The 25647-nt window shown below is 29.7% G+C and overlaps 2 protein-coding genes across 3 annotated transcripts; one reads left to right on the top strand and one right to left on the bottom strand.

Annotated features, from left to right (window-relative positions):
* Positions 1-290: 290 nt before the first annotated feature.
* On the top strand, positions 291-9390 carry LOC106063578 (calcyphosin-like protein). Of its 2 annotated transcripts, none has more exons than XM_013221985.2 (5): positions 291-449; positions 774-919; positions 2216-2396; positions 4677-4883; positions 8187-9390. In XM_013221985.2, the coding sequence occupies exons 2-5, from the start codon at positions 783-785 to the stop codon at positions 8286-8288; spliced, it is 627 nt and encodes a 208-aa protein (XP_013077439.1). In that variant the 5' UTR covers positions 291-449; positions 774-782; the 3' UTR covers positions 8289-9390. The 2 variants fall into 2 exon arrangements, with proteins under 2 accessions (XP_013077439.1, XP_013077437.1); XM_013221983.2 differs by lacking the exon at positions 8187-9390 and adding an exon at positions 6237-7108.
* Positions 9391-9609: 219 nt separating this feature from the next.
* Positions 9610-25591, bottom strand: LOC106063575 (putative mediator of RNA polymerase II transcription subunit 26). The gene is made up of 20 exons (XM_013221976.2): positions 25543-25591; positions 23324-23401; positions 22587-22669; positions 21788-21948; positions 20332-20390; positions 20147-20232; positions 19325-19368; positions 17474-19201; positions 17231-17367; positions 16952-17029; positions 14957-16386; positions 14551-14679; positions 13909-14070; positions 12594-12740; positions 11874-11984; positions 11683-11781; positions 11391-11519; positions 10768-10940; positions 10452-10542; positions 9610-10310 (listed from the first exon to the last, which is right to left on the bottom strand). Exons 2-20 carry the CDS (start codon positions 23383-23385, stop codon positions 10189-10191), a joined length of 5031 nt encoding a protein of 1676 aa, XP_013077430.2. The 5' UTR covers positions 23386-23401; positions 25543-25591; the 3' UTR covers positions 9610-10188.
* Positions 25592-25647: the final 56 nt, after the last annotated feature.

Here is a 25647-nt window from a genome sequence, read left to right as displayed (position 1 = left end):
AAGCAAAATATCAGTCACTAAATTCTAGCTGCCCCCCCCCCCCCCCGGCTACAAAAAAAAAGTGGGGGGTATATCAATTATATAACATATAGACTTCAGACTATTTTTAACGCGATGGTCTCAAGTTCGAACTCAGCCCGCCGCCCCTTAGATTTAGGAAAGGACGTAATAATCTTCATTTCTGAAGGAAGGCCCACAACTTGGTAATTCTAGCCCTCACCTTTTAAAAAAAATAACAATGATTTCTCCCTTGTTACCATGGTGACATTTAAAAAACATTGATTGTTCTTGTAGTTCCATGTGGATCGATAAATAGTGTTTCATTCAAGTCTTAGCTTGCTTTATTTATCTCGATCTAGATCTATATCTTTTCTTCATAAAAGAGCACTGGAATTTAGTTTCTCGAATATTGAACACAATAGTTTTTTTTTTTTTAAATTAAGAGCTAAGTAGGTGTTTTATTTTCTTTTTAGTATCTTTTGAGTCATTTTGACTGACTTGACTTCTAATTATTAATATTATTATTAATAATTCTAATCTTATGACTTATTATGTAGATCTTAGTGAAGTACTAGATCTAAATTACATTTACACTAGTTACTAGTTTAGCTTTGAAAATGACAACAATTTTTAGTATTTTAATAAACTGTTGAGCCAGTCTAGTATAGACCTCGATTAGAAATAACATTAAGTATGATTATGTAAATCTAATTTTTAGTTTACACAGGATACTCATCATACTAACATAGTATTAATGCTTGTCTATATTTAAGAAAGTAATTATGGCCGCAACCAAAAGGGGTCAGGCTGAACTTCAGATGAAATGCAAAAAAGCCCTTCAGACTACAACAGATCCAGTAGAAAGGCTCAGATTAGCTTGCTTAGCAAGAGGTGCCAGTGGGATAAAAGGCTTAGCAAGGTATTGCTTTAAGTTCATATTATAAGTGTTATTAAAAGAAATTTCTATAAATCAAATAAGAACATAAATAAAATGTTACTTAACCTTGGTTAGGCCAATAATAGAATATGCATTCTCTGTTTGGGACCCCTCAACTCAAGAAAACATTAAGAGAGAAGAGGGGGTAACTAGGAGACGGTTTTTCCATGCTGCCTTTAAGTGCTCAGTAACTGCCCAAGTCAGGTGTCGAACCTCGAGCCCCCTTCATAGGTAGCCAAGCCAAGCTAAGTTCAAGCGCACTTAGCCTCTCAACTGCGTAGGATGTAATCATCTTCTTTTTTGAAGTAACGTCTGTATTATATAAGATAAGATAAGTGAAGATGTTTAACTTTAACTTGACATACATGTGTCAGCATGTTTTGCAACTACATCATTCAGTACTGAGTTAGATTTTATGTTTTAAAGCATTATATCACCAATTTTTAGACACCTTAATTGGCTTAATCAATTAAACTGTATTTACTATGAAAATGATTACAGTAACACATTACTATAGCTACTACATTTAAAGTCAACACAATGATCATGTCTTAAATAAAAACTTTATAAAAAAATCTATATAAAAATATCTTAGACAAATTTATTATATGGTTCAAGTTAACTAATACTAGATCTATAAGCAGACAAGTTCATAAATTGTAGGCTTCTTTTGAAAAACAGTTAAATTGTCATGTATAAATAAGGTTGAAACTAAGCTATTCTGTGCAGCTTTTGAGGTGACCAGTATGAAAACTGAAGGTCACAGAGACTCATATATTAAGCTATAGGGCCTATCATTTGAATCAAAGTATGTCATTTTATAAATAAAACTTTCCAAAATTCTGTATCCCAATTATAAAGCTATTGTATACGACCAGACAAGCAATTTTTCAAAATGGGACATTTCCTGTTATTCTTGACATTGTTAATTTTACTTGACACTTAATATTCCCAGATTGAGATGAATGGATTTATTTCTTTTGGAACCTGTTCCCTCGTTTTGAATGATACATACAAACTCATGTTATAGAATGAATGTGACTTTCAAGTTTGAAAGCTATTGTGAAAACCATTGAGTAATTTTGCTGATTTCTAATCCAACTATCTTAGCTGCAGTATTTAGTAGCATTATGTATTCTTATAAATCTTAATGTTTCTAAATACATCATCCCCATTAATAGAAGATATAATTTTATTATAAAATAAAATGTTGATATGAAAAAAAATTGAAATAAGGTTAAGGTATTTTTAATATTTGTTTTTCCTTTCTCTTAAAAGAACCTTCAAAATAATGGATGATGATGAAAACAGAAGTTTAGACAAAAAAGAATTTGCAAAAGGTCTACATGATTATGGACTTGTTGAATTTAGCAATGCCCAAATAGATGAACTTTTTAAAATATTTGATAAGGATGGTAGTGGAACTATTGATTTTGATGAATTTTTAATAAGACTAAGGGTAAGTATCTTTTATATATATATATATATATATATATATATATATATATATATATATATATATATATATATATATATATATATAATATATATTACACTTTAACAGAAAAAAAATCCTAAATTGTGAGTAAGTTGACTTTTAAAGCAGATCTCTGATTTTTGAACATTATTAAAAACTATAGATCTGCTAATGGGAAAAAAAAACTAAACTAAATTGCAGCATCTAACCAGATGGCTTTTTTTAGATACAAAATTTACAGTACTTGAGGACAACAACTTAACAAATAACAATGGCATTTTTTACATTACATCTTAAAACAGTAAGCAACTAAAGCTTAGTTTTCAGCTTCTCATTTTAATTACTAGATTATAATTCTTTAATTAAGAGCTGATTGTTTAGTAAAAGAAATATGAACTAAAATGAAATTCTTTTATTAAAGCAGCAACATTTCAGAATGTTAAAAAGACAATATTGTCATCCTTTTTTCTGCATTTATTAAGTAATACAGTTTAATTCTTTTCTGTTATTTTAATACTTCAAAGATATAAAATAGACTTCACATAAATAGTTAACAATGCTAATCTTTATTTTAAAAGGCCTAATGTTGCGGGGGGGGGGGGGGGGGTAAAAAAGTAAGCTACTATTATATTAATGAACTCTGATATTTGTGGACTATGAGTGCCATTTGAGCATGCCTTAGTGTCATTATTTCTTATCTTATTTGTATTAGTTTTGTGATGATTCTCACCTTTTTGTTTACTGTGTGTTACTGGTTCATGTTTTGGTTCATTCAAATGTTATGCATTAGAGCAATGATGTCAAAACTACTGACAATATTCATCCCATAACACCAAGCTATCCAGAATCTCAAAATTTAATTATGATGCAAACAGATCCATCAGATTAAACAATTTTTGTGATGATGTGTGGAAACTTTTTTTTGGACCCAGGGTGAAAATGTTTGTCTACCACTTTATTGGGTAAAAGTCTCTTAATTCAACTTAGTTCATTACAGCTACTACCATTTTATTGGAAAAGGTTTTATTAGTTCAATACAATTATTTCAATAAAACATGACTACACCGTTACTGACACTGAAAGGTATTCTGAAGAAAGTATTAATGTTTTTCACATGCTTCAAATGATGTATATTTCTTTCCCCTTGTTGAATTTGGTATTTGGTGATAGGCATATTGCATTTTTTTTTCTCCATTACATCTCTTCATGGCATAAAATAAAATAAGTAAATCTCTTTTCATTTGGACTCAAATTCTAAGCTTTTTGCGCAGTTCATTGGTTGTGACTTGAGTTCATATTGAGGATTGAATCATACCATTTTCTGACCATTTTTAAATGACAGTCCTAAAAATTCTTCATCTTGGAAGGAGTGACAGCGAGATTTCATAAAGATTGGTCTGCTATCAGATGACAAGTTTACATGCAATATAGGGAACTGGATGATAGCATTAAGCAATATAAAATGGTGGACAATCAATCTCAAATGACTTTATAAATATGTCCCAGCATTTTATCTTTACAAAAGTTTAATTGATTCATTTACTCTACTTTGCATTTTAGTGATGAAAACGTGTTCTTTTGTGGTGCTTGACAGTTGAGATGATGCCATAGAAATTTTGTGCTTTGAACATTGCCACTGACTATTCCTAGGTTTAATTTAATTTTCTTGCTGCTTTTATCAATAAGGACTTTCAAATGTATGCAATATACACAAGTCTTTACTATTCATCTATCCTACTCATGTACAGCTGAAGTACTGATTAGTGACATAGATGGCAAGGTCTAAAAGTTATTAATATATCTTCAATTGTTACAAGATTGCCTTTCATCCTCATGGCTTGGTGACATTTTGGTTTTACTGGTGGGCTTCTAGATCTGCTTTGTTGAAAAATCACACTTCATTTTACTTCCTAAGGCCTGGAAAGAAATAATTGTTGCTCTCTTAATAAAATTGGAGAAAACCTGAAACAACATTATATGTTAATTTTGCCTACAAAACTAGGATATGGGAATACTTTTTTTTAATATTAATAATTTTTTGGACATTTCTAACACCAATAGTTACAGATCAATTTTTCATGTATCCAAACTTGAGCTAATGGTACTTTTATAATATCAGATTCATAATCAAAGTACAATAAGATAAGATTAAAACTGCACCCATTTTTTGCCGCTATTGTAAAGGTATTTGACAGTTTCTTTCTTTTTTTTTTAAATAAAAAAAAAGCATTATAAATAATTACTGATAAATTTGTTTATTAGCCTGCCATGTCACAGAACCGACGGAACCTTATATATCAAGCTTTTAGAAAATTAGACAAAACTGGAGATGGGGTTGTCACCATTGAAGACTTAAAAGGTGTTTATAGTGCCAGCAAGCACCCCAAATACTTGAGTGGGGAGTGGACAGAAGATCAAGTTTTAAGACAATTTCTTGATTCTTTTGACAGTGATGACAAAGATGGAAAGGTAAGTTTCTTTCACAAAATATATCTTACTGCATGTTTTGACCATTTGTTTAGTTTACTTTCTTTTTGAATTTTTTTTTTTATATTGTAAATGCTGCAGCATAGTTAGTCTCTTTTAAAATTGCTTCAAGAGGCAAGATTGAAGTTTAAATTGTTAACTTTGTTTTGTTTTCAGTGTGCGTAATATAATCATTTCATAGTACATCCTTGGTAAATAATGTATATATTGTGTGTAATCTCCCCCCCCCCCCCCATTCATCTACAGCAAACACAATATTTGTGAGGGAAAAATACATGAAATTGTGTTTACATATTGAATACATGAATAAAACTCTATTTTATTAATAAAAAAAAACATCCATTTAAATGCATGCATGCAGAAGTTTGAATCTTAAATTTAACTTTACTACTTAGTAGATGTAAATTAGATTTAACGAATGTGATCACATACAGATAAAAAGCAGGATGTATGTTTTAACACATTCTTACTGGACATGCTGGACATGTTCAAATACTAATTTAGCATTCAACTTAATAGGCCTGTCGCAGGTTTCTTTTTTTTACATTTTGTCAATAGTAATAACATACACATTCTTTTGATGCATCATTTAGGGCCAGGTAAAGACATACACTCATATGTTGTAGATCTTAGTTTTAAAATCAAATCATGTTGCCAAATGTCACCAATAGAATATCTCATCACTTATTTAGAGCTTTTTCTTCCCTGTACATAAATTAGCTGTAAGCCTCGAGTTAGATACATTTCAGCAAGTATTGCTTATGAATTGTTGTCGCTTAGATACATTTCAGCAAGTATTGCTTATGAATTGTTGTCTTGTTCTTAAACATATAACAAATGGAGAAACAAATGTAAAAAAAAATTGAAATAATAGTAATGTGGAATGAATATTAGCAGCTACGCTAAACTATAATAAACAATCAGGAACATTGCAATTGGCCATGCAATAATATTTATGTAACAAAAATAATAGAGTCAGGAAAATTATAAGTTTTTTTTTTAAAATAAGGAATAGTTTAACTGTGAATGAAACAAAAATAACACAGCAAACTGATTTGTTTAAAAAAATGTTTTATCAAGGATTTGGTGTAAACTTGATTCTTCATTGTAAATAAAGAAATGAAATTAAATAGGATGGTTCACTGTGGTTTATGTTAGAAAATTAGTTGGCATGACTTAGCGAGCTACCTTGCAGAATCTTCATAGATCACTTAGATTATTTTATCAGATTGCTTTATGTTTTTTGTTAAATTTAGTGCATTTTGTTTAGTTTGTCAGCTTGGGTAGCTTGATATTTTTGTTTTGATGTTGTAGCACTAACTATGTTATTCACAGATTACACAAGAAGAATTTGAGAATTACTACACAGGAGTGAGCGCATCTATTGATAATGATGCATATTTTGATCTTATGATGCGAACTGCATGGAAGTTATAGCTACATTTATATTACATATTTTTATATATACACACTGACACACCCTTACATGCTAGGCTACTAATAAATCATTTGTAGAGAATGAAAGTAATTCATTTGAAACTATTTAGAATTATGATTTACAAACAAATTACTGTAAGCCCCACAAGAAAATCAAAAAAGTTTTACTTATGTATGTTTTTACATCATCTGCCCTAGAGATCACAAGGTCTGAAAGGGAAACTTTACTGTTTTTACTTTATAGATTATGCTTTGTAATGTTACAAAGAACATGAATGTCTTAGTTATAGAAAAGTCATTTAAACAAGTATTTCTTTTGAAACTTCAAGAACTATCACAATTAGAGGATTAGATGCTCAAGACATTCGTTTCATGGGCTGATAGTGTCCTACATGTTTGAATCAGTCAGGTATACTAGATGCAATCAAGTTTCAATGGGAAAACAACTTATGTTTTAATCTTCCTGTTAAAATATTAATTGTTTTTGTTTTCAATTGCTATGTACTGTAGTTACTGTAGTGTTTATTTTTCAATTCAATTTAAAGTGAAATGTTGATGACACTGTTGAGGGATTATACTGAAGATTTATTGCAAAAACAAAAACAATGCCTTTCAAAACAAATAAATATAAGAAGCAAATTACCTACATTTTTTCAACTCCACAATTTAAAAAAAAAATTCTTTTTACTGTTAATGACAGAACTAGTACTATTAGTAAATTATAAAATTGTTTGGACATATTGAATCAGAAAAAAAAATTAAAAATAAAATGTGAGGATTGTTGTTTTTTTTAAATACATTTTTAGCAGCATGCTTTTTCTCTTACATTACTGTAAAGTAGTTTAGATAATAGTATTTTTTTCAAATGTATTCTTCTAGGCTGCAGGTGTAGCTTGAGAGCTGTGTACAGCAGACACTTTTTTTTTTAAATGAATTATATTTTTTATGTCATGTTGAAAAATTGCTTTTTTTTTTTTTTACACCTGAAGAATTTTATTACATATCAATAAATGTAATTGCATTACTGAAATAGTAACACTTTTGTTATTAATTATTGCTGAAAAAAAAAGGGGAGTGAGGTTGATTATCAGTGTGAAATTAACTGTTTACATTATAAATCTACCACTTCAATAAAATCTATAGAATGTTAGTCAAATTCTGTAACTTGACATCCAAATATACATATATTCAATTACTAGCAAGTACCCATTTTTTTCTGGAATGGTTTCCTAAAGACTTGAACATAATGTTGGAAATATACATTGAAGTTACAATTTTATATTATCCCTTATCTTTTTAAAATGCATTATACTATTCTAATTATGATTGAAATGTTTTTTAAAGTTGTCAGGAGGATTTCAAATAGCATGTTATGCTATGCTAGGTAGATAGTAACAATGTGAAGAAAACCAATTGACCTTTACTTACTAGATAATCATGATTAGAAGTCTTCCATTTTAAAATCAGATTTAAACAGTTCAGATATATAAGGATTGAATTATCTGAGTTTTAGATATAAAAGAGACACACACATGTACATTTATATAGTTATTTATTACATTTGAGACTAATGTAGTTAAAAACAATAGTAGACAAAAGTTCAGAATATCCACATTGATGAAGGTAAGAGTTTATTTCATACATTAGTCAGGTTTTCCATTCACAGATGTGATGGAAACCTATTGAAATAACTTACTACTTAGTAAATAGATAACATTTTATTAGACTAACTTTTTTAAATTCATAAATAAATATTATAATTATATTGTCTTAAAAAATATTTTTTTTCATTAGTGGCACAGATCATCACTAACATGTTACATTCAAACCTTTTTCTTTTTTTAACAGATAACAAAAGAAGAGTTTGAAAACTATTATGCTGGAGTGAGCGCCTCTATTGACAACGATGCTTACTTTGACTTAATGATGCGCACAGCATATAAACTCTAAATATATTTTAAATTCATTTCATACCTAGAACATACATTAAACTTATGGTATGGTAGGTCTGCTGACAGGGTAATTTTATTTCAATAATCATTTGTTAACAAGCTGAGATTTTCAGCACTTTGTTTTGTCTGTACATGCATCTTTATAAACAATTAAAGTAATGAATTCTAGAATAGTGTTGAAACACTGTGAAATATTTTATGCTTATCTTTGAATAGATATTAAATATAGCAGAACAGCCTTAAAGATGTATTTGTATACCACAAATGGTTGCTCTCATATTAAACATTTATAGTGACGTTTTTTGTATTCAGGTAAAAACAATGCTCACTGTAAACTTCAAATTTGTTCAACACTTTCTTGTAGTTTAACATTTTAAATAATTAATGTAACACAAATATACTTGTTTAAATGCCATATGCTAGCAGTTATAATGTTATAGCAATTTGAAAAAATGTAACTACCATACTTATTTGGTAAGCTGAACTTTGAACATGGCTTATAAGTCTGTATATTAACTTGATAGTTACATAGCTCACATTCCATTTATTAGTTCTTTTAATCTATACAATTGTTACTATGTTATTGGAACATATTTACATTCAAACTCTATACATTTAAATTCAGCACTGATTGGATGCAAAGAGCATTGGTATGATTAATATGTTTATGCACACTTTACAAAGAGAAAAGAAACAAGTAAAGCACTTGCTATGTAGTCAATCACATTCACCACAAGTCTATAAGTAGTCGTTTTACATTATTTTGTTATTTCTCATAGGACAGACTGAAACATGAATATCTCAGGATGTAGTTTCATCTCATGTGAAAATGCATGTATATAAATGTTGAATGTTCAGATACAATTGCTTTTATTATATTATTAAATTGTGATCATCCTAGATATAAAACAAAAAAGCTGTTACCTTTACAACTATACATGAATACATTGTCATGTTTTAGAAACAAAATAGACGACAACATAAGTCAGCATATTCAATTATTTTTGATAGGAAGTTGTGGCACATTGTATGCACTGCATATTACAATGTTATATAAATGTGGCCTTACACATGAGAATAAACAGTTAAACTAATTAGAATGATGAGTTGGTTGATTTCTTTGTTCTTTTAAGGAAACAACTAAAGAAAGTATTGCACTAAAATTTATCTATAGTTTATTCCTCCTATCAAAGAATATACAAACATAATTTAATTTATACAAATATACGTTATTTACAGTAATGTATACAATATATTAGGCTCAATACTCATAATACAAATATAATAAGCCTAAAAAGAACAGATTGCAATAGGCAGTCTTTTTTTTTGTTTGTTTGTTTAATTTGTTCTACAAGCAACTAAAGCTTCTTGAGCACCTGCAGCATAGGTACCTGCATTGCATAATGGGCATACAATGGAAGAGACATTGGCGATCACCATATGCCATAAGCTGTCTTTTATGGAAGGCAGAATGTCTGAAAAAAGGTTTCTTCCTCCCCAATGCAAGTCCAACTAAGAAGTTGGCTTTCCCTTATTGGCTAGAGGAGAACATGTGGCAGTAAATGGTTTCTAAAAAGATGCTGGAGAACCATTTAACAGGCCTAAGGACAACATTTACAACCAAAAGGAAAGCTACTGCAGAAGAACAAAAAAAAAAAAGAATTTAAACGTATCCCAGAAAACAATAGTTTTGCCTGGTTGGATGAGGCAAAATAAGTAAATCTGCATTTTCCCTTTATCTTTAAAGACTTAAGTTCATTGTTATTTTAACAATAAAAATCAAATCAGTTTAATGCACTGACATTTTAACAAATAATAAAATTCCTCCCATCACAATAAGTAGTTAAAATGATATTAAAGATAACTAGCACATTCAGCAAAATAGAACTGAGAGTAGATCATGATGATAAAGATGATGACTGATCCTGTTTACTGTCTGCTCTCTCACATGTGTCATTCAAGTCCACAAAAAATAGTTTAGCAATATCTCGTCTCACATTTTTAACTGAGTAATAATTCCCTAAAAATGTAAAAAAAAAAATATAGACGTATATTATACACATATAAAATTACTTTTTTTTCAGTTATAACTAAACAGACAATAAGGTAAAAAAAATAAATCAAGATTGGTACTGAAAGAAAAGTTGACAAAAATAATTACCTCTTGGAACTATAAAACTGTCTCCTATTTCTACTACAGTTGTGGCTCTGTTGATTGTCACAGCTATTTTACCGAAATAAACAAAATAAACCTGAAAAAGAATTTATCAATAGTAATGAATTGTAGTTACTAGTATAAAAAACAAATGTAAAAAAAAATGCAGATTCTAAGGTAAATGAAGAATGAGATTTAAATAATAATAATAATAATGATGTAATGAAGGTTAGCACTGTAACATAATTGAGCACACAGGTTTCCACAAGTTGAAAAAGAAAGAAGCGCAATGGAATAAAAATTAGAATAAAATGGAACAAACCAATGAATGTATAGCTAGTCCCAAAGGCTTTTCAGCTAAGGGCCTTAACTGCAACTCTCCACTGGTCACACTGGGTTGCTGCACTAACAAACCAACAGCTAGTGAATCTGTATCTGAGACTGGGGTCAGGTCAGGGCCAAACCAAGTGATGGAGGAGTTCCTAGCCACACAATCTGAAAAAGGAATTATGAAATATGAATTAAAAAAAAAAAGTTTAAATTTTCAACTCAATGAAAGCTTGGTTTATGTATTTAAATGATTGGCAAATAATCGCTATTACAGGAACATATAACAGGATAAGGAAACCATTCATCAATATGCTATCATTTATGTAAGCAAGGTCATGAAGAAATAAAAGAATGACCATTTCAAACTGTCAGTTGTTTTTTTTCTCCATAGAAATTATTGTAAGTTATGTTTTGCTGTTACTATGATTTGTTAACTGAGTAAGAATCTTTGTAAAATTTTAAAATATTTTTTAAATGTCAACCCTAGCTAACTAAATAGAAATACTAATGAGAATAATATATAATTATATCTTAAAATGTAGAAGTAGTTAGCAAGCAAATTAATTATTTTCATAGAATAACAAAACAAGAAATGGTAATATAGATCTTACATACCAACTAAAACTTCTGTTCCAGTTTCTGGGTTTAAAATAGGATATTCTGAGGACATGGTAACATCCTGATCTAATGGTATATGTGTTGAAAGACGTCTTTTAGACTTGGATGGAACTGTCACAGACTGCACTGAAATTCAAATGCAGAAAATTTAAAACAATTAATTATATATTTTTTTTGTTCTGTTAAAGTACTTTTACACTTTATTAAAAAGACTTGAATAATTAAATATTGATTGCTAGTGCTAATGATGAGAGAAGAAGACAATTATGATTAAAACTTTATCAATTACATCTTTTACGAAGTCTTCTTTTTCTGCGCTCGTCTTCCAGGGCTTTGACTTTAGCCTCTCCAACACTTGGCTTTATGCCATCCACTACCAGACCAAAGCCTAGATAGAAAAATAAAATGTTATTCTTCTGAATGGATATACACTTCAATTAACTAATTAATCCTTATTTAGTTTGACACTTTATAGCATACCTGCACTGTCTCGTCTATATATGATCCCTTCACCCCTATCACGGTTCAAACGTAGAACTCTTGTTCGTTTTGATCTCCGTAAACCTGGGCATGGTGGTGGTTCTGGTCGTACTGTTTGTCAAACAAATTGAAAAAGAGTTAAACATAAAATTGATGAAACAAAATTTTATAAAATCATTTTTTCTATAGTAGTTCCAAGTGTTGTATCGCTTGAGCTTTGGTAGCTGAGAATACTGAAAATACTATTAATATTTAAATGCATATACAAACCAAATGAAATTAATGGCTATACTTTGATGCATTAGATTCATCTACTTTGAAAAAAAAAAGAAAAAGAAATCAAACTATGTGTGTACAAATATTTTCTGTGATTAAATGGATGGACACAATTAAAAGAATGTAGGCCCATTAGTTAGATAATAAAACAGACTGATGTTAAATAAAATCATTTGGCATTACCAACAATGATAAACAGAAGGATGGGCAAGAAAAAGCAAAAAAAAATGGGAATAACAAAGATTAGTGATTACCACACTAGGGATAGCAGAGAAATCAAGGTTCATTTTCAATTACAGTGTCTTAAAAAGAAAATCAAGATAGTAAAAGTGAATGTATTTCAAAATGTCTTTTGTAATTTTATTGAAGAAACATACACCTTAAAATAAAAATATTGCATTTGAAAATGACCTTATATTGCTGATTAAAATGAAGATACAGTACCTATCTTGTGTGACAAGTCAGGCAAGATAATCTTGGGTGCATGAGAGGTTGGGATGTCTTCATTTGTTATCTCTGCATAATGTACAGGGCTAGACGACATTGATAGTAGGCCAGAATCAGATATCTTGGTGCTGTTTGCAGTGTTGTCTAAAAAATAGATAAAAATATGAACTTAAAAAGATATTTATAAATTCTTTTTAAAAAATGGTAATTTTGTGTTAACAAGGTTGCAGAAGAGTTGGTTGTTTTTTTTCCATTTGATTTTTAATGAAAAACTTGTCAGAAAGGAAAGTGTCAGGGAATAATGTTTCATTGCTACATATATTAATATTAATTAGAAGTAGATATAACAATTGTTAAAACTGGGTGAGGACTGTAAGTTTTTAGAAGTTTGTAAGAATGTATTAATGTTCAAGTAGGCTGCTGATTATATAAACAAATAAGCTCACTAGTTTTACCCACAGACTACGACCTTTGATTTGTTTGTTACCCAAGTGATCACTATATATCCAATTGCAAGATGTCCCAAAACTAATGCTTTTAGGATCTCAATGCGAGCCCAGAAAAACAAACATGCAAAATTAGCGCCAATGAGTGTTATTCAATAAATATCATTTTGTGCTATTAAACGTTAGTTTTTCAGCTTTATGAAAAAGTACTGGGATGAATAAATAAATGAAATAAAGATTTTAAAATACTTCAATCAGGAAAAGTTATTAGTTGCCCCACACACATACATGGTTAGTAATAATCAGTTGAAATTTCATACTTTTTCACCCATCTCAAGTGGGAGAATTAGTAATGGATGAGTGTGTTAGGGATTTGGCTTTTAAAAATACAGATTATTAGTAACTGGTTGTTAGGTATTATATTTTTTTTTAATGCAGGGAGTAAGACGCCTTGTACTTTACTAAGCAAGAGTTAAATATTAGCTTATTTTTAATTATTGTTATAGAAATGCTGATAGTTAAAAAAAGTTTATTATAAAAACTTGAGTGTTTTATTTTTCAATTATCTTCAAGCCAGCATCAAAGAAACATATACCTGGTACCCTTCACAGTGGACATGTTTAAAAATGTTTTAACTCTAGTAAAGCTTGGATGGTCATGAGATAATAAAAGTATAAGATAAGAATAAGTAAATTAAAAATAGGCTACCCCTTTCAGACCTTATGAAGTAGGGAGCAGATGATCTAAATGTCATTTGTTTCTATGGCCAACAGTTAACGAGGATGCCAGCACAAAGACCAACCACCTTTACTTTCCTTCAACTGATGTCAGGCACATCACACTTTTATGACATGACTTGAACTTACTTGAAGACCTAGGGGACACCTCTTGTTGGTCAATAATTTGGCTGATCCTTACTCTCCTACCCTTCCGTCTAGGCCTGATTACACTGGAGTCTCGAAGGCAGGATGTCAGGACTGCTGGTGTTTTTCTGTGGCATGGAGTGGTGTCAAGCACTGCTAGCGAATCTGTTAATACAATGATTTTCATCTTCAGCATTTTCAAACACCTTTTGACCAGGTTAGAAAGGGCATTTCATTTGATGATACAAGTTACAAAATGCACTGAACTAGAAATTTAGATAAAGCAGAAAACAAGAAAGAAAATTGTTTACAATGAAAAGTGCAAAAATGGACAGTAGAAGCCTATGCTATATGTACTATTAAAGTGAAATACTATTTGAGATCACAGAATTAAGGTATTATTTAGTATTTTCAAATTTTTTAGACTATTTAAAGGCCTGAGAATATCATTTTCTAAAAATAAGAGACATCTTCCGTTTATCACATTTAGTGGTGGATATTAATATGTTAAGTGGAAACACACACACAAATTATCTGATAGCTAAACTGTTAGTCACTACTATTTTAATGTAATGTTATACAAACCATTTTCCCTTTATACTTTTTATGCACAGTACACTACACTAAAATACAAACAATTTTTACCATTCATTTGAGCATAGTCTACATTTTCTTGAAGCAGGGTGGTAAATTGCTGAGATGGTCGAAATGAGATACCACTTTTTGGGGTGACTTGAGGTAGTGCAGATAAAAGGTTCAGATGAACAGGTGTAGCTAATAGTAAAAATTTTTTAATAGTTAATATTTTTTTGCTTTATCTTGATCATATGTTTTCAAGAAAAATATTTAGAAATATCTTTAACACATTTCATTTATTAATATTTTATTTTATTTAGTTAATTTTGAAAAATATAAAGTTTTCTTAAACACATAAGCAGTTCAAGATTGAAAACAACAATATAACGTTCTTCTTACAATTTCATAAATACTTGTATGAAATTTTTTTTGTTGTTGGATTTATTTATATAACTTTTTTCTTTAATAGACTTACATAATACATCTTTGTCTTCGAGTGCTTGGGATGAAGCAGAGCATTTTTTCACAGATTTCTTTCTACCGCGACTCTTTTTTGAGTTGCAAGTATTAAGATCAATTGCACCTTGAACAGATGGTGAGACTAAAATTGAGCTATTCTGTATCAAAGTTAATGTTCCTTCTGCTTCATTATTACTGACGGAGTTTTCTTCCATGAGATGTTTCTTTTTATTGACTACTTTTGGTTGTTTGAAACTTAAAGTAAGTTTATTTGTTTCATCTAAAGTCTTGTTTTTAGCTCTAGAGTTGTTGATTTGTGGACAATCTGGCAATTTTATATCCATCTCCTGATCAGATAGGACATCATGAGGAAGTACATGGATCTCTTCAGAAATATTTAGAGCATGTAAATCATCACTTGTAACTTTGTGGTCATTTTGAATTGTAACTTTTTCCATAAATTTCATTTCATTTTCATCAAAAGATTTTGCTTTTTGGATAGCTTTTCTTTGTCCTTTCCTTGTATTTGATAGTACTTTTCTTGCTTTTAAATGTTTGTTTTTTTTACTTTTAGAGACTTTTGGACCTCGTCTTGTGGGCTTCTTAATTTGGCGTGGATGCGTTTTTATCACTTTCTTTTTTTTAGACTGTGAACAGGATGAATCAGGCTCAACACTATTTTTAATCAAACTACTGTTTACATTATGATTGTCATTATTATTAACATTGTCACACAATATAACTTTGTTTACCAGAGACATTTTTCTGCTGCTTTCATTTAAAGTTTCTCTATCTGATTCAAATTTTGGTTTGCTTGGAGATTCCATTTCAGAGAAGTCTGACTGATTTAGTACATCAACATATTCATTCAATGAAAACATATTTTCATTATCTGGTTTAGAGACATTCAAGCTCTTGTTTCTAGTTTTACTTTGCGCTTGTTTATCAGTATCTTCATTGACATTCCTACAACTTTTGTTAGGCAGGTCAGTTGTCTTATTAATTTTAAACTTTTTCTGAGGAACCTCAACAGGCATTGAGACTGATACATTTTGATTCTCACTTTCTTTTTCATGTTGCTTCACTTCAGGAAAACTAGTGATATCCAGCTTCCTCTTGACTGGTTTCATTGATAATACTGATCTTGTTTTCTTCTCTGAAGTTATATCTGCTACAGAAAGGTTGTCAATTTTCTCAGATTGTAGAGAAATGAGCTTATCAGCTGTTGCAGTGTGATTTTTCTTCTTGCCTTTCTGCCTCTTATTAACATTTTGGGTTTCCATATTCTTTCTGTTCACAACAATGATTGGTTCATCTACAATTAGAAACTCATCTGACTGATCCAAAGTTACATCCAAGCCAGTTGAGTTCATTATAACTTTGGATTTGACTATTGGAGACTTTGTAGAAACTTTTTCCTGTGAAGTATCTGCATTAAAATTATTCCTGAAAAAAAAAAAAAAGGATTAAATGCCACCAGTGGCATGGCAAGTCTTTAGGACTTGTATGGTGATAAATTACTTTCTTTAACATGGACGAAATGCAGGCAAACAAGAGAATAGAAACAACAAGAATGGGTGGGTCTTATACTGGAATGGTAAAAAAACAGAGCAACTGAGGTAACTTGTCAGCACATTACTTGTGGTTCACCAATGATTCAACATATATATTTCAAAACAGTTGAAGATGCTATGAAAAAAATGGGATCTGATGGTAAGTCCCAGAATTGAACAGCGGAAAATAAAATTATTTTGAGACTGCCCATGCTCCAAAAAAAGTTTACAACATATGTGAAAGTAATTGGACTTTTAGTTGGTGGCATTATTGAACACCACCACTGATTTTTTTTTCAACTATGGACCTTCTTGGCTCAAAAAGTGAAATTAATTTATACAATATAAAATTATTTTGATTTTAATTATTTATTTACTCAATGTTTAAGTTTGGACAAACACTTATATACTTAACATGTAAATGTTAGAATTTTTTATTCTCAGACTGTTATACTTACATGTAAATGTTTGAATTGTGTTTTTTATTCTCTTTGATGGAGCCTCCACCATCCACAATAGCAGTTGAAAAGGTTAATCTTTGTTGTCAAAGGAGAAAAAATATTATTTCTTACATACAATAAGCTTGTATTATATATAGTATTATATATATCAAACTTACTTTTGATATATTGTAGTACGTATATATAATTATTAAGATACTTTTGAAGTAACTTAAAATGTTTATTAAATTTATGGTGGGTTAAATTTTTTATTTTGTGCTGCAATAAATGAATTACCTTTTTTTAATTCCGAAAAACTGATTTGAAGAGGCTTTATCCATTTTAGACACTGATCCATTAACATCACCTCCAAAATTTAGAGTAATTTTACTGTCTTCATGTTTAGATACATTTTCTTGGCTGTAGGCTCTAGACTAAGAGAATTAATTAATATTCATTAATTTTTTTACAAGGCAAAAAAACAAACAACTTAATCCAATATAAAAAAAATCATTCAAGCTATAGAAAATTATATCCTACCTGATTACTGTTTTTTTCATGATCTTGTACTATGTTTTGAACATTTACATCCACTGGTTGTCTGAAAACGTCTTGACCAGACTGCCTCTCAAATTGTTTCTTTGTTAAAGAATAAGTTGACTTCTGCTTATCAGAAGATTTCTGCAATCTTTCAGATACATTGTTCTGATCCTTTGGAGAATTTGTATTACTCTGTTTTGGATTGAGTGTACTGATTATATTCCCTAAAGTAGAGGCTGGATATTTTTTATCTGTAATTTCTTCTATTTCTTTGTATTCAGTTTCAGTTGTAGATAAACCAGCAGCTGTGATGTCAACTTTGGATTTGTTTTGGGTATTTAAAAAGTCCCTGTTTTGGTGGTTACCGGATAGTATTAAATTATTTTTAGAAGCAGAAAAACTATTAGTTTCTGATGTACTGCCATTAGAAGTTAACTTCTTTCCTGATCTCAAGACAGTGTTTTGAGATTGATAGTTGTTCTGCTTAGAGTGATTCCGAGATTTGGATAAACTTAAGTTTACATTGTTCTCACCATCAACTTCCCATAAAGAATTATGATTTATTTTTTCAGATGTCTTTAAACTGTTTATATCAGTCACAGATTTATTGAAACGAAAATTTGTTGAATTTATATCTTCAGCTCCAATACTTGGTTTATCAGCTTTAAGAGTTGGTTTATTAACTCCATTAATAGATTCATTAGTCACTGATTCCTTAATTATACCTATTGAATTTTCAGTCTCAATGGAAGATTTTTTAGATTCCATAGATTTTTTCCTTGTATTCACTGATTTTTCTGTTCCATTTATTGATTTATTAGTTTCCATAGATTTTTTCCTTGTATTCACTGATTTTTCTGTTCCATTTATTGATTTATTAGTTTCCATAGATTTTTTCCTTGTATTCCTTTGTTGTTCAATATCAATGGATGAAGTATTTGCTCCTTGAAGAAATTTATTAAATATTGATTTACTAGCAGCTTTTTTAGCACTTGTGCTCGATTCCACAATCTCACTATCTGATTTATCTGGAGCACAGGGAAATTTATTTGTCACTGATTTTTTAACTTCAATAGATTTTTCAGTCATTGATTTATTAACTTTACTAAAGGATTTTTCAGCATCCAAGGTTGATTTATTAGATTCACTTATTGATTTTGTCACCTCCCTAGTTGATCTATTAGATCCCATGTCAGATTTATTAGAGATGGATAAATTAGCTATAGTTGATTTTTCCATTCCATTGGTTGATTTATTAGCCCCATCAACAGACCTATTAACATTCCTAGTTATTATATTGGTTTTACTAAATGATTCATTTGCTCTTATGCTTAGAACACTAACTTCCCTGATAGATTTCTGGGCTATGGTGGTAGACTCATTGGCTCTGTTAATTGATTTTTTAGCTCCAATAGTTGAGTCATTATTGTTAGATTTTCCAAGTTCATTATGTGAATTATTATCTCTGTCAGCATGATCCACTGAATTAAGCAAATTATCTTCACTATCATTTTTCATTACACCATTATCAGTTTCACTTGACACAAGATCATCAGAATCTGAATCTGGCTTAGTTGATTGGAGAGATGCGCCATAGTCTAGTTTTCGAGTCACAACTTCATCATTATCCTTGGCGGTTGTGACATCTGAAGTGATCTGACATGGCTCAGCATGCTGGAGTGAGTTACTGAAGGATGTTTTTGGTGTGGAATCTTCAGAAGTTGTTGGCTTGAGGAAAAAAAAAAGTTGTATAGTTTGAAATTAAATCACTATTTCAATGTGTAAATGGTGTCTCTATAAAATATGAACTATTCACTGACTAGTAATAAAATTTAAACCTAAATAACTCACTGTGTTTGTCCCTGGAGAGGTACCAAGAGTCGAAACACTGATATCTAAAAAAATAAATAAAGATAAGATGATTGAAATGTTTAGAGCTTTAGCTACATTTTGTTTTACCCATTTTTTTTTCTAAATCTAGGTATCTATGTTTAATATTAATAATGCCAGACTACTATTCACTCTGCCATGGCCATTTAAGTAGCTTGTTTTCAATACATTTCACAAAGATGAACAAAAAAAATGAACTGAGAAAACAGAAACATAGATTTAAGGGTCTAAAAAAAGATATGTTGTAATTTCATACAAGAATATTTAAAAGACATAATATTTCTATACTTTTAGTATGTAACATATTTCACCATACCATTTAATGTTTGTCAAACTTTTAAACTAAATTTCGAAAAAAAAAATTAATTGATCAAACTAATTTTTAACTAATGTTTGATATAAATATATTGTATGAAAATGTTTTTTTTTTTGTATTCTCTTTAAAAAAAAAAAAAAAAAAGTAAAAAAAAAACAAAGAAAGAAAAAAAAACATATGATGAACTTGATGATTGCAAATAAAAATTGAACAGATTTAGCTCAATGCTAATGTATCATTAAGATAACCCTCAGAAATTTTATTGTGGCAAAAAAAAAAAAAGTTTAACCAATTTTAACAGGATTTATAAACTACTAAAAGTCTTACATAATAATTAAATTTAAACATATTTTTAAAAATTCTATTTTTTTATGGGCACCAACATAAACTCAGTTGAGGATATGAAATAACTAGAACTTCCAAAGTACTATCAATAACCTAAGGTTGTACTATAGTTCTAAGCTTACCACTATCAGAGAAGAAGTCACTGAAATTTTCCAAGCCCTTTGTTAACAGTTTAGTTTTACCAGCGAGCAGATCTTTGCCAGTTCGCCTTAAAAAAAATATTTACATTTTGGATTCATCTTTAGAGTTCTTAATACTTCTTATATGACGTCTAGTAATTTTCATGCAAGTACGTAAATGATATTACCTTCCATATCTTGGATTTCCAGCATAAGGATTTAATGCTCTTAGAAAAACTTGAGATGACTGTTAACAAAAAAAATTAGAATTAAAAAAAAGCAAAAAATAATTATCTATATATAGCCTAGTTTTTATACTCAAATATTTATCAAAAGAAAACAATCGCCAGCAAATTGTGGATTGTTTACTTATTGATAACTAAAATGCTTCAGTGGATGTAGTTTGCTATCTAATTTAGGATAGTGTCATATAGTTGAGTTTTAATTTGTAAATACATTACCACAGAAATTATGTGAAATGAAAAAATACAAGACAACTTAAACACATTTAAAAATTTCCTATATAAGTCTTGTTGGGGGTTTCAAAACAAATGAGTGTATTTGAAATATTGTTTAGATGAATATTTATTTTTCAGTGTGACAGAAGAAATTAAATAAGTACATTCACATAACTTGTAAATAGTAACAAAAAAAAACAAACCCATATAAACATTTTCAAGTAAAAGATTAATGTTGAACAATGTGTTTTCATAACAAATACAAGGCAAGAAGGATTCTTTAGTAAATGTTACTCATGTCATCTTCAAAACACAGAGCTTCATTTGTAGTTACAGTCCAATACAAAAAGACATTTGCACATTATATAAGCTTCATTTACTTCTGAGGTAAACTTACTTTACCATATAAATGTTAACTCTTACTCTCCATAGTAATTATTTCCCACATCCCCACGTCCGAAGGAATTATTCATTTTGCTCATATATATTTCACTACCCTGTTATGATTAAACTTTAATAACTTTTTTGCTTAATATCAGAAAATATTATATTTGGTAAAGAATTAAAGGAGAATGCACATGCCTATTAGATAAACAAATTGATGTTTATAAAATCAAAATAAAAGTATATTGTGGATAATGAAATTAAAAAAAAAAAAAAAACACTTTCAGACTGTGGATAAGTCTCTTTAGAACTAGAAATAGACTAGATCTAGGTAATATTTTATGATCCAAATTTTATTTGAACTAAAAGTATTTTTTTATGAAAGTTATTCATATTTTCACAAAACTTAATATAAAACATTTTAATTAATTTTCCTGAAATCATTATCCAAGGTCACTATCCCATGTCACTACCCTTTGAAAAATTAATATAGACAATAGAGCCTTTTTTAAAGCCTCACACTTTAAAAAAATAGTTTTTGGTAAAAACCTATTGAGAATGAAAAAAATCTATATTTTTTTCCAAAGGGAAACTATTCAAGATTAAATTATAAGAAATGAATAACTTTTTGGGAGGAAAGAAAACAAAATAACTGACTTTTTAAGCATTGACCATAATATCCTCAATTAGGCTGCAGAATGGGATAAAATCAACGATGGTATCATCAATTAGGAGAGAAAGAGTTAAATTTAGTGGTAAATTAAATATGATTGGGTAAACACAAATAGATATGGTTAATTACCTGTATTTCTTTATGTGCAGAAGAAATTTGGGGCTGAGTCTCGCTCTGTAAAATAATTACTGGTGAGTTCTTTGCTACTTGAGCAGATAATTGTGGGATTGGGTGCACATTCTCTTTAATTGGCAATATCTGCTTAGGCATAATCATGCTCCTATCATCTTCTAATGTAAGGAAAAATGTCAGAATAAATGTTTAAAAAATTACATTTTATTTAATAAAAAAGACCACTATCTAATAATTCGAAATAGCAATAAGAAAAATCATTTCAACTATATTGTTAACATATACAATGTAATTGTCAGAGCATAACAATCTTAAATGAGCTTAAAAGCAAAACAATACAAAAAAGATTTTTTAACAGTTCTTAATGTTTTTGAACGTGGAAATGCATATATATGGCCTTGAATGAGCTGGAAGTCTATCCAAATTTTGAGCCAATAGTTGAAAAAATCTTTGCATTGGAATGAAGATAAAAGAGCATCTTATATACGAGGGTGGTATTTAGGCTCAATAGTATTTAGCATCTTTATCTATAAAATTGTTTAGATGAAAATCTCTATCCTTACAGCTAAATAGGCCTACTCCTTGGATGGGTTGGAGAGTTGGGAGCATTAATGAGAAAAGTGCAAAGATCTAAAAGGAGATTACATAAAGAAGATTATGAAACTACATGTTTCATTGTTAGGATGGAAACTGTTCAGACCACCCTCAGAATTTGTATATATTTTTTTTAATAAACAAATCACACATTTTCTGAGTGTAGTTTTTAAAAAAGCTTGGGATAAAAAAACATACAAACCAGATTCTGATAAATATTCATCAAAACTGTCCATTTCTGAAGTTTTCTTTAGTCTTTTCTTACTTATAATTTGGCCTGTTCTCCTGTAATTTTACAATATAAAAAAAAAGTATTCATTTATATTGTTTTAAACTTTTAGAATAGATCTCAAGTAGTCTAAATTTGATAATAATAAAAATAATATTCAGTGCTGTTAACAAACATGCTGCAAGTTGCTTACAAACTTTTACGCACATAATAGAATTCATAAATTTACAAACTATAACTGTTTTAAATGAAACAAAGATACAATAACTATAACAACTGCAGTCTACTCTAGGTAAATTTAGAACTGTTTAGTCCTAATGCTCTTCTTTAAATTGGTGAAGCCTTTTGTTTGTCTGGACTCAACTGAAGTGTGTTGCAAACCCATGGTTAGTAAGGCTAATGGTATTTAAAAGGAGAAGAAATATTTTTTTTAAAGTGTAGTCAATTCACTTGTGGTTTTACTTTTAATAGTTACTCAATGCTTTCGATGAACACTTTTATTATATTGAATCATTGCATTTAGAATTGTCATAAATTCTAGTTTATATTACTTCCTTCTTTATTACTACAGTCTTTATTTCCAAACAAATAAATGCATCAAATTCAAGTCAAAACAAAAGACAGGCTCATTGTGACAGCATCCATGAACATATATAATTTTACATATTTTATAAACAAAGTAACTTAAAGTCTAAAATTTGTTTTACTACCTTCCAATATTTTGGCCTTTGCGAAATGGATTAACCACCTTTAAGCTCTTTGGAGGCTCCATTATACAGCTGTTGTCTCTTAGAAAATAAGTTGAAAAACAAATAATGTAAGAGCTTATTAAAATGATATTTACATCTGGAGATTTAATCTCAGCTAGGATATATATATCTAAAAAATTCTAGATAGCAAGTCGTACTATCCTATTCTGCATTCACAATATTTTTACAAGTTGCAAAGGTGTAAATCTACTAAAGATGTTTTTATTTCAGCTGCTAGGAAGCATATAGTTTCAACTAAAACAAATAGTTAAACCTTTGATAGAAGGTACCGAAGCGTTGGCCTATAATCTGCCGAACTGAGATCTAGATTTCTTGATCTACTATGACTACACTTACAGTTCTTAGCATTCGGGTAACCAATTCTAGAAAAAAAGTAACACTTTCATCCCCCTTCCTCTCTGCCCAAAAGTAAACAAGCTTGACCTTGAGTAGAACACTTAAAGTTGGACTGCAGACCAATATATATTGAATTGGGCAGATAGCTCTAGGCCTAGTCTAGTGTGTAGTCGATATGTCGACTAGTTGCTATAAAAGATGAAAGGACTGCTATGTGTTTTTCCTTGTGCATAATAGGCTTGATTGTTTAGCGAACAAATAACACATCTGATAGTCAAGGATATATATAAATCTAGATCTACTCTTACAGTTACACAGGCCAAATGTGTCTTACCCCGCCCTTTCATTGTTAAATTTGGTTTCTAAGTAATAAAATGGATCTAGATCTATTTCGTCTATGACGCATTTTTGAAACTTTAATGTAACATTTTGTATATAGTATCAGTGAATTTCTTAAAAATGATAGAACTTTTAATAACATAATAATACATCAATGGACATCATGTATCCAACACAAAAAACAATTCTTAATGTTATCGATTTACATAATGTATCAGGAATTAGCGGAATATGAAATACATAACGTTAAAAAAAAGAGCTTTTAATTAAGTTTATGAAAATAACAGTATAACAATGTTTCAACAAAAAGCCTATAATAAATATATATATAGCAATGGAAATATAGGAAGACAATGCCATTCTCCTCTTTGTTGTCACATGACTTTTGTGTTGACATAATGGCTAATCATGGTTGCTGTTGGGTTGAGTCTGAAACTTTTCTTAGCAAAGTATGACTTTGCACTGAAAATGTGTGAGAGTGAAATAGTGTCTAGGGAAAGTCAGAAAGAGAGAGAATCTACTAGGGGTATACTATAGACAGAGAATATGAAAGGGGCATATTAAAATACTTTTAATATATAATATCATATATTGAATTAGAATTAGATGTGTGAATCTTTGTGTTTGTGTGTTATTTATCATATTCTATAGATTCTAGACTTTTCTATATAAATATTATATCTACTCTAGAATTAGTTAGATGTATTATTCTAGATCTAATTGATAAATTTATAAATATAAATATTAAAATTAAAGTTAACTTACACTACTAAGCCGTCTAAGTCTAAGCCTACTTACACTGCTAGTTACACACATTCACAAATAAATTTTTATTTTAAAATTGAAATAGTCACACTCAATTTGTCTAAAATACACTACCAGATTGTAACCTGAGATAGTCTAAGTCTAGTACTAACTTAGACAGTAACTAGATTCTAGTACTAGAGATATAGATCTAGTTATAGTAGTAAGTACTAGTAGTAGTAGTACTCATTAGTAGTAGTAGTACTAGATCTGGTTACTATACTATGAGTAGTATTAGAAGTATCTTACTATCTAGATCTACAATCTAGTTACCCAATCAATCTAGTAACTAGTATTATCTACATATTTTACATAATCTAGTAGTCAAGTAGTGTAGTAGTATACTAGTAGTACAGTCTTAATAAGTCTACAGTGATGTGATAGTCTCTAGATCTATAGTGAGAGTGAGTCAATCAGTAATCAGTGACAATCAGTCTCGCGTCTCAGTGACGAGTTGACACTACCTCTCAGGCCCTCTGCTGAGGGAGGGTCAGGTCAGGGTCTGCTGAATGCGGGTGAGAGACTTAGAGAGAGAGTAGCAGAATAGGCGAAAGGGTTTGAATCCTACCTTATTAGATCTAGATCCTAGTCTAATAGATTTTCTAGATCCAAATTTATCTAATTTTTATGCAATTTATGGATATTTTTAAAAAGTTTTTAGATCTATTTTATTTACATACATTTCGTAGAGTCCGCCACAACACCAGAAACATCCGGTATTTCTTTTTACCACCGTTAAAGGGTGTAAATAAAAACCCAGAGCATAAATATAGCATTTGCAACAA

Source organism: Biomphalaria glabrata, chromosome 5 (assembly GCF_947242115.1).
Source record: "Biomphalaria glabrata chromosome 5, xgBioGlab47.1, whole genome shotgun sequence".
In the NCBI taxonomy this organism is placed as follows: domain Eukaryota; kingdom Metazoa; phylum Mollusca; class Gastropoda; family Planorbidae; genus Biomphalaria; species Biomphalaria glabrata.
This window is presented reverse-complemented; position numbering and strand designations above follow the sequence as displayed.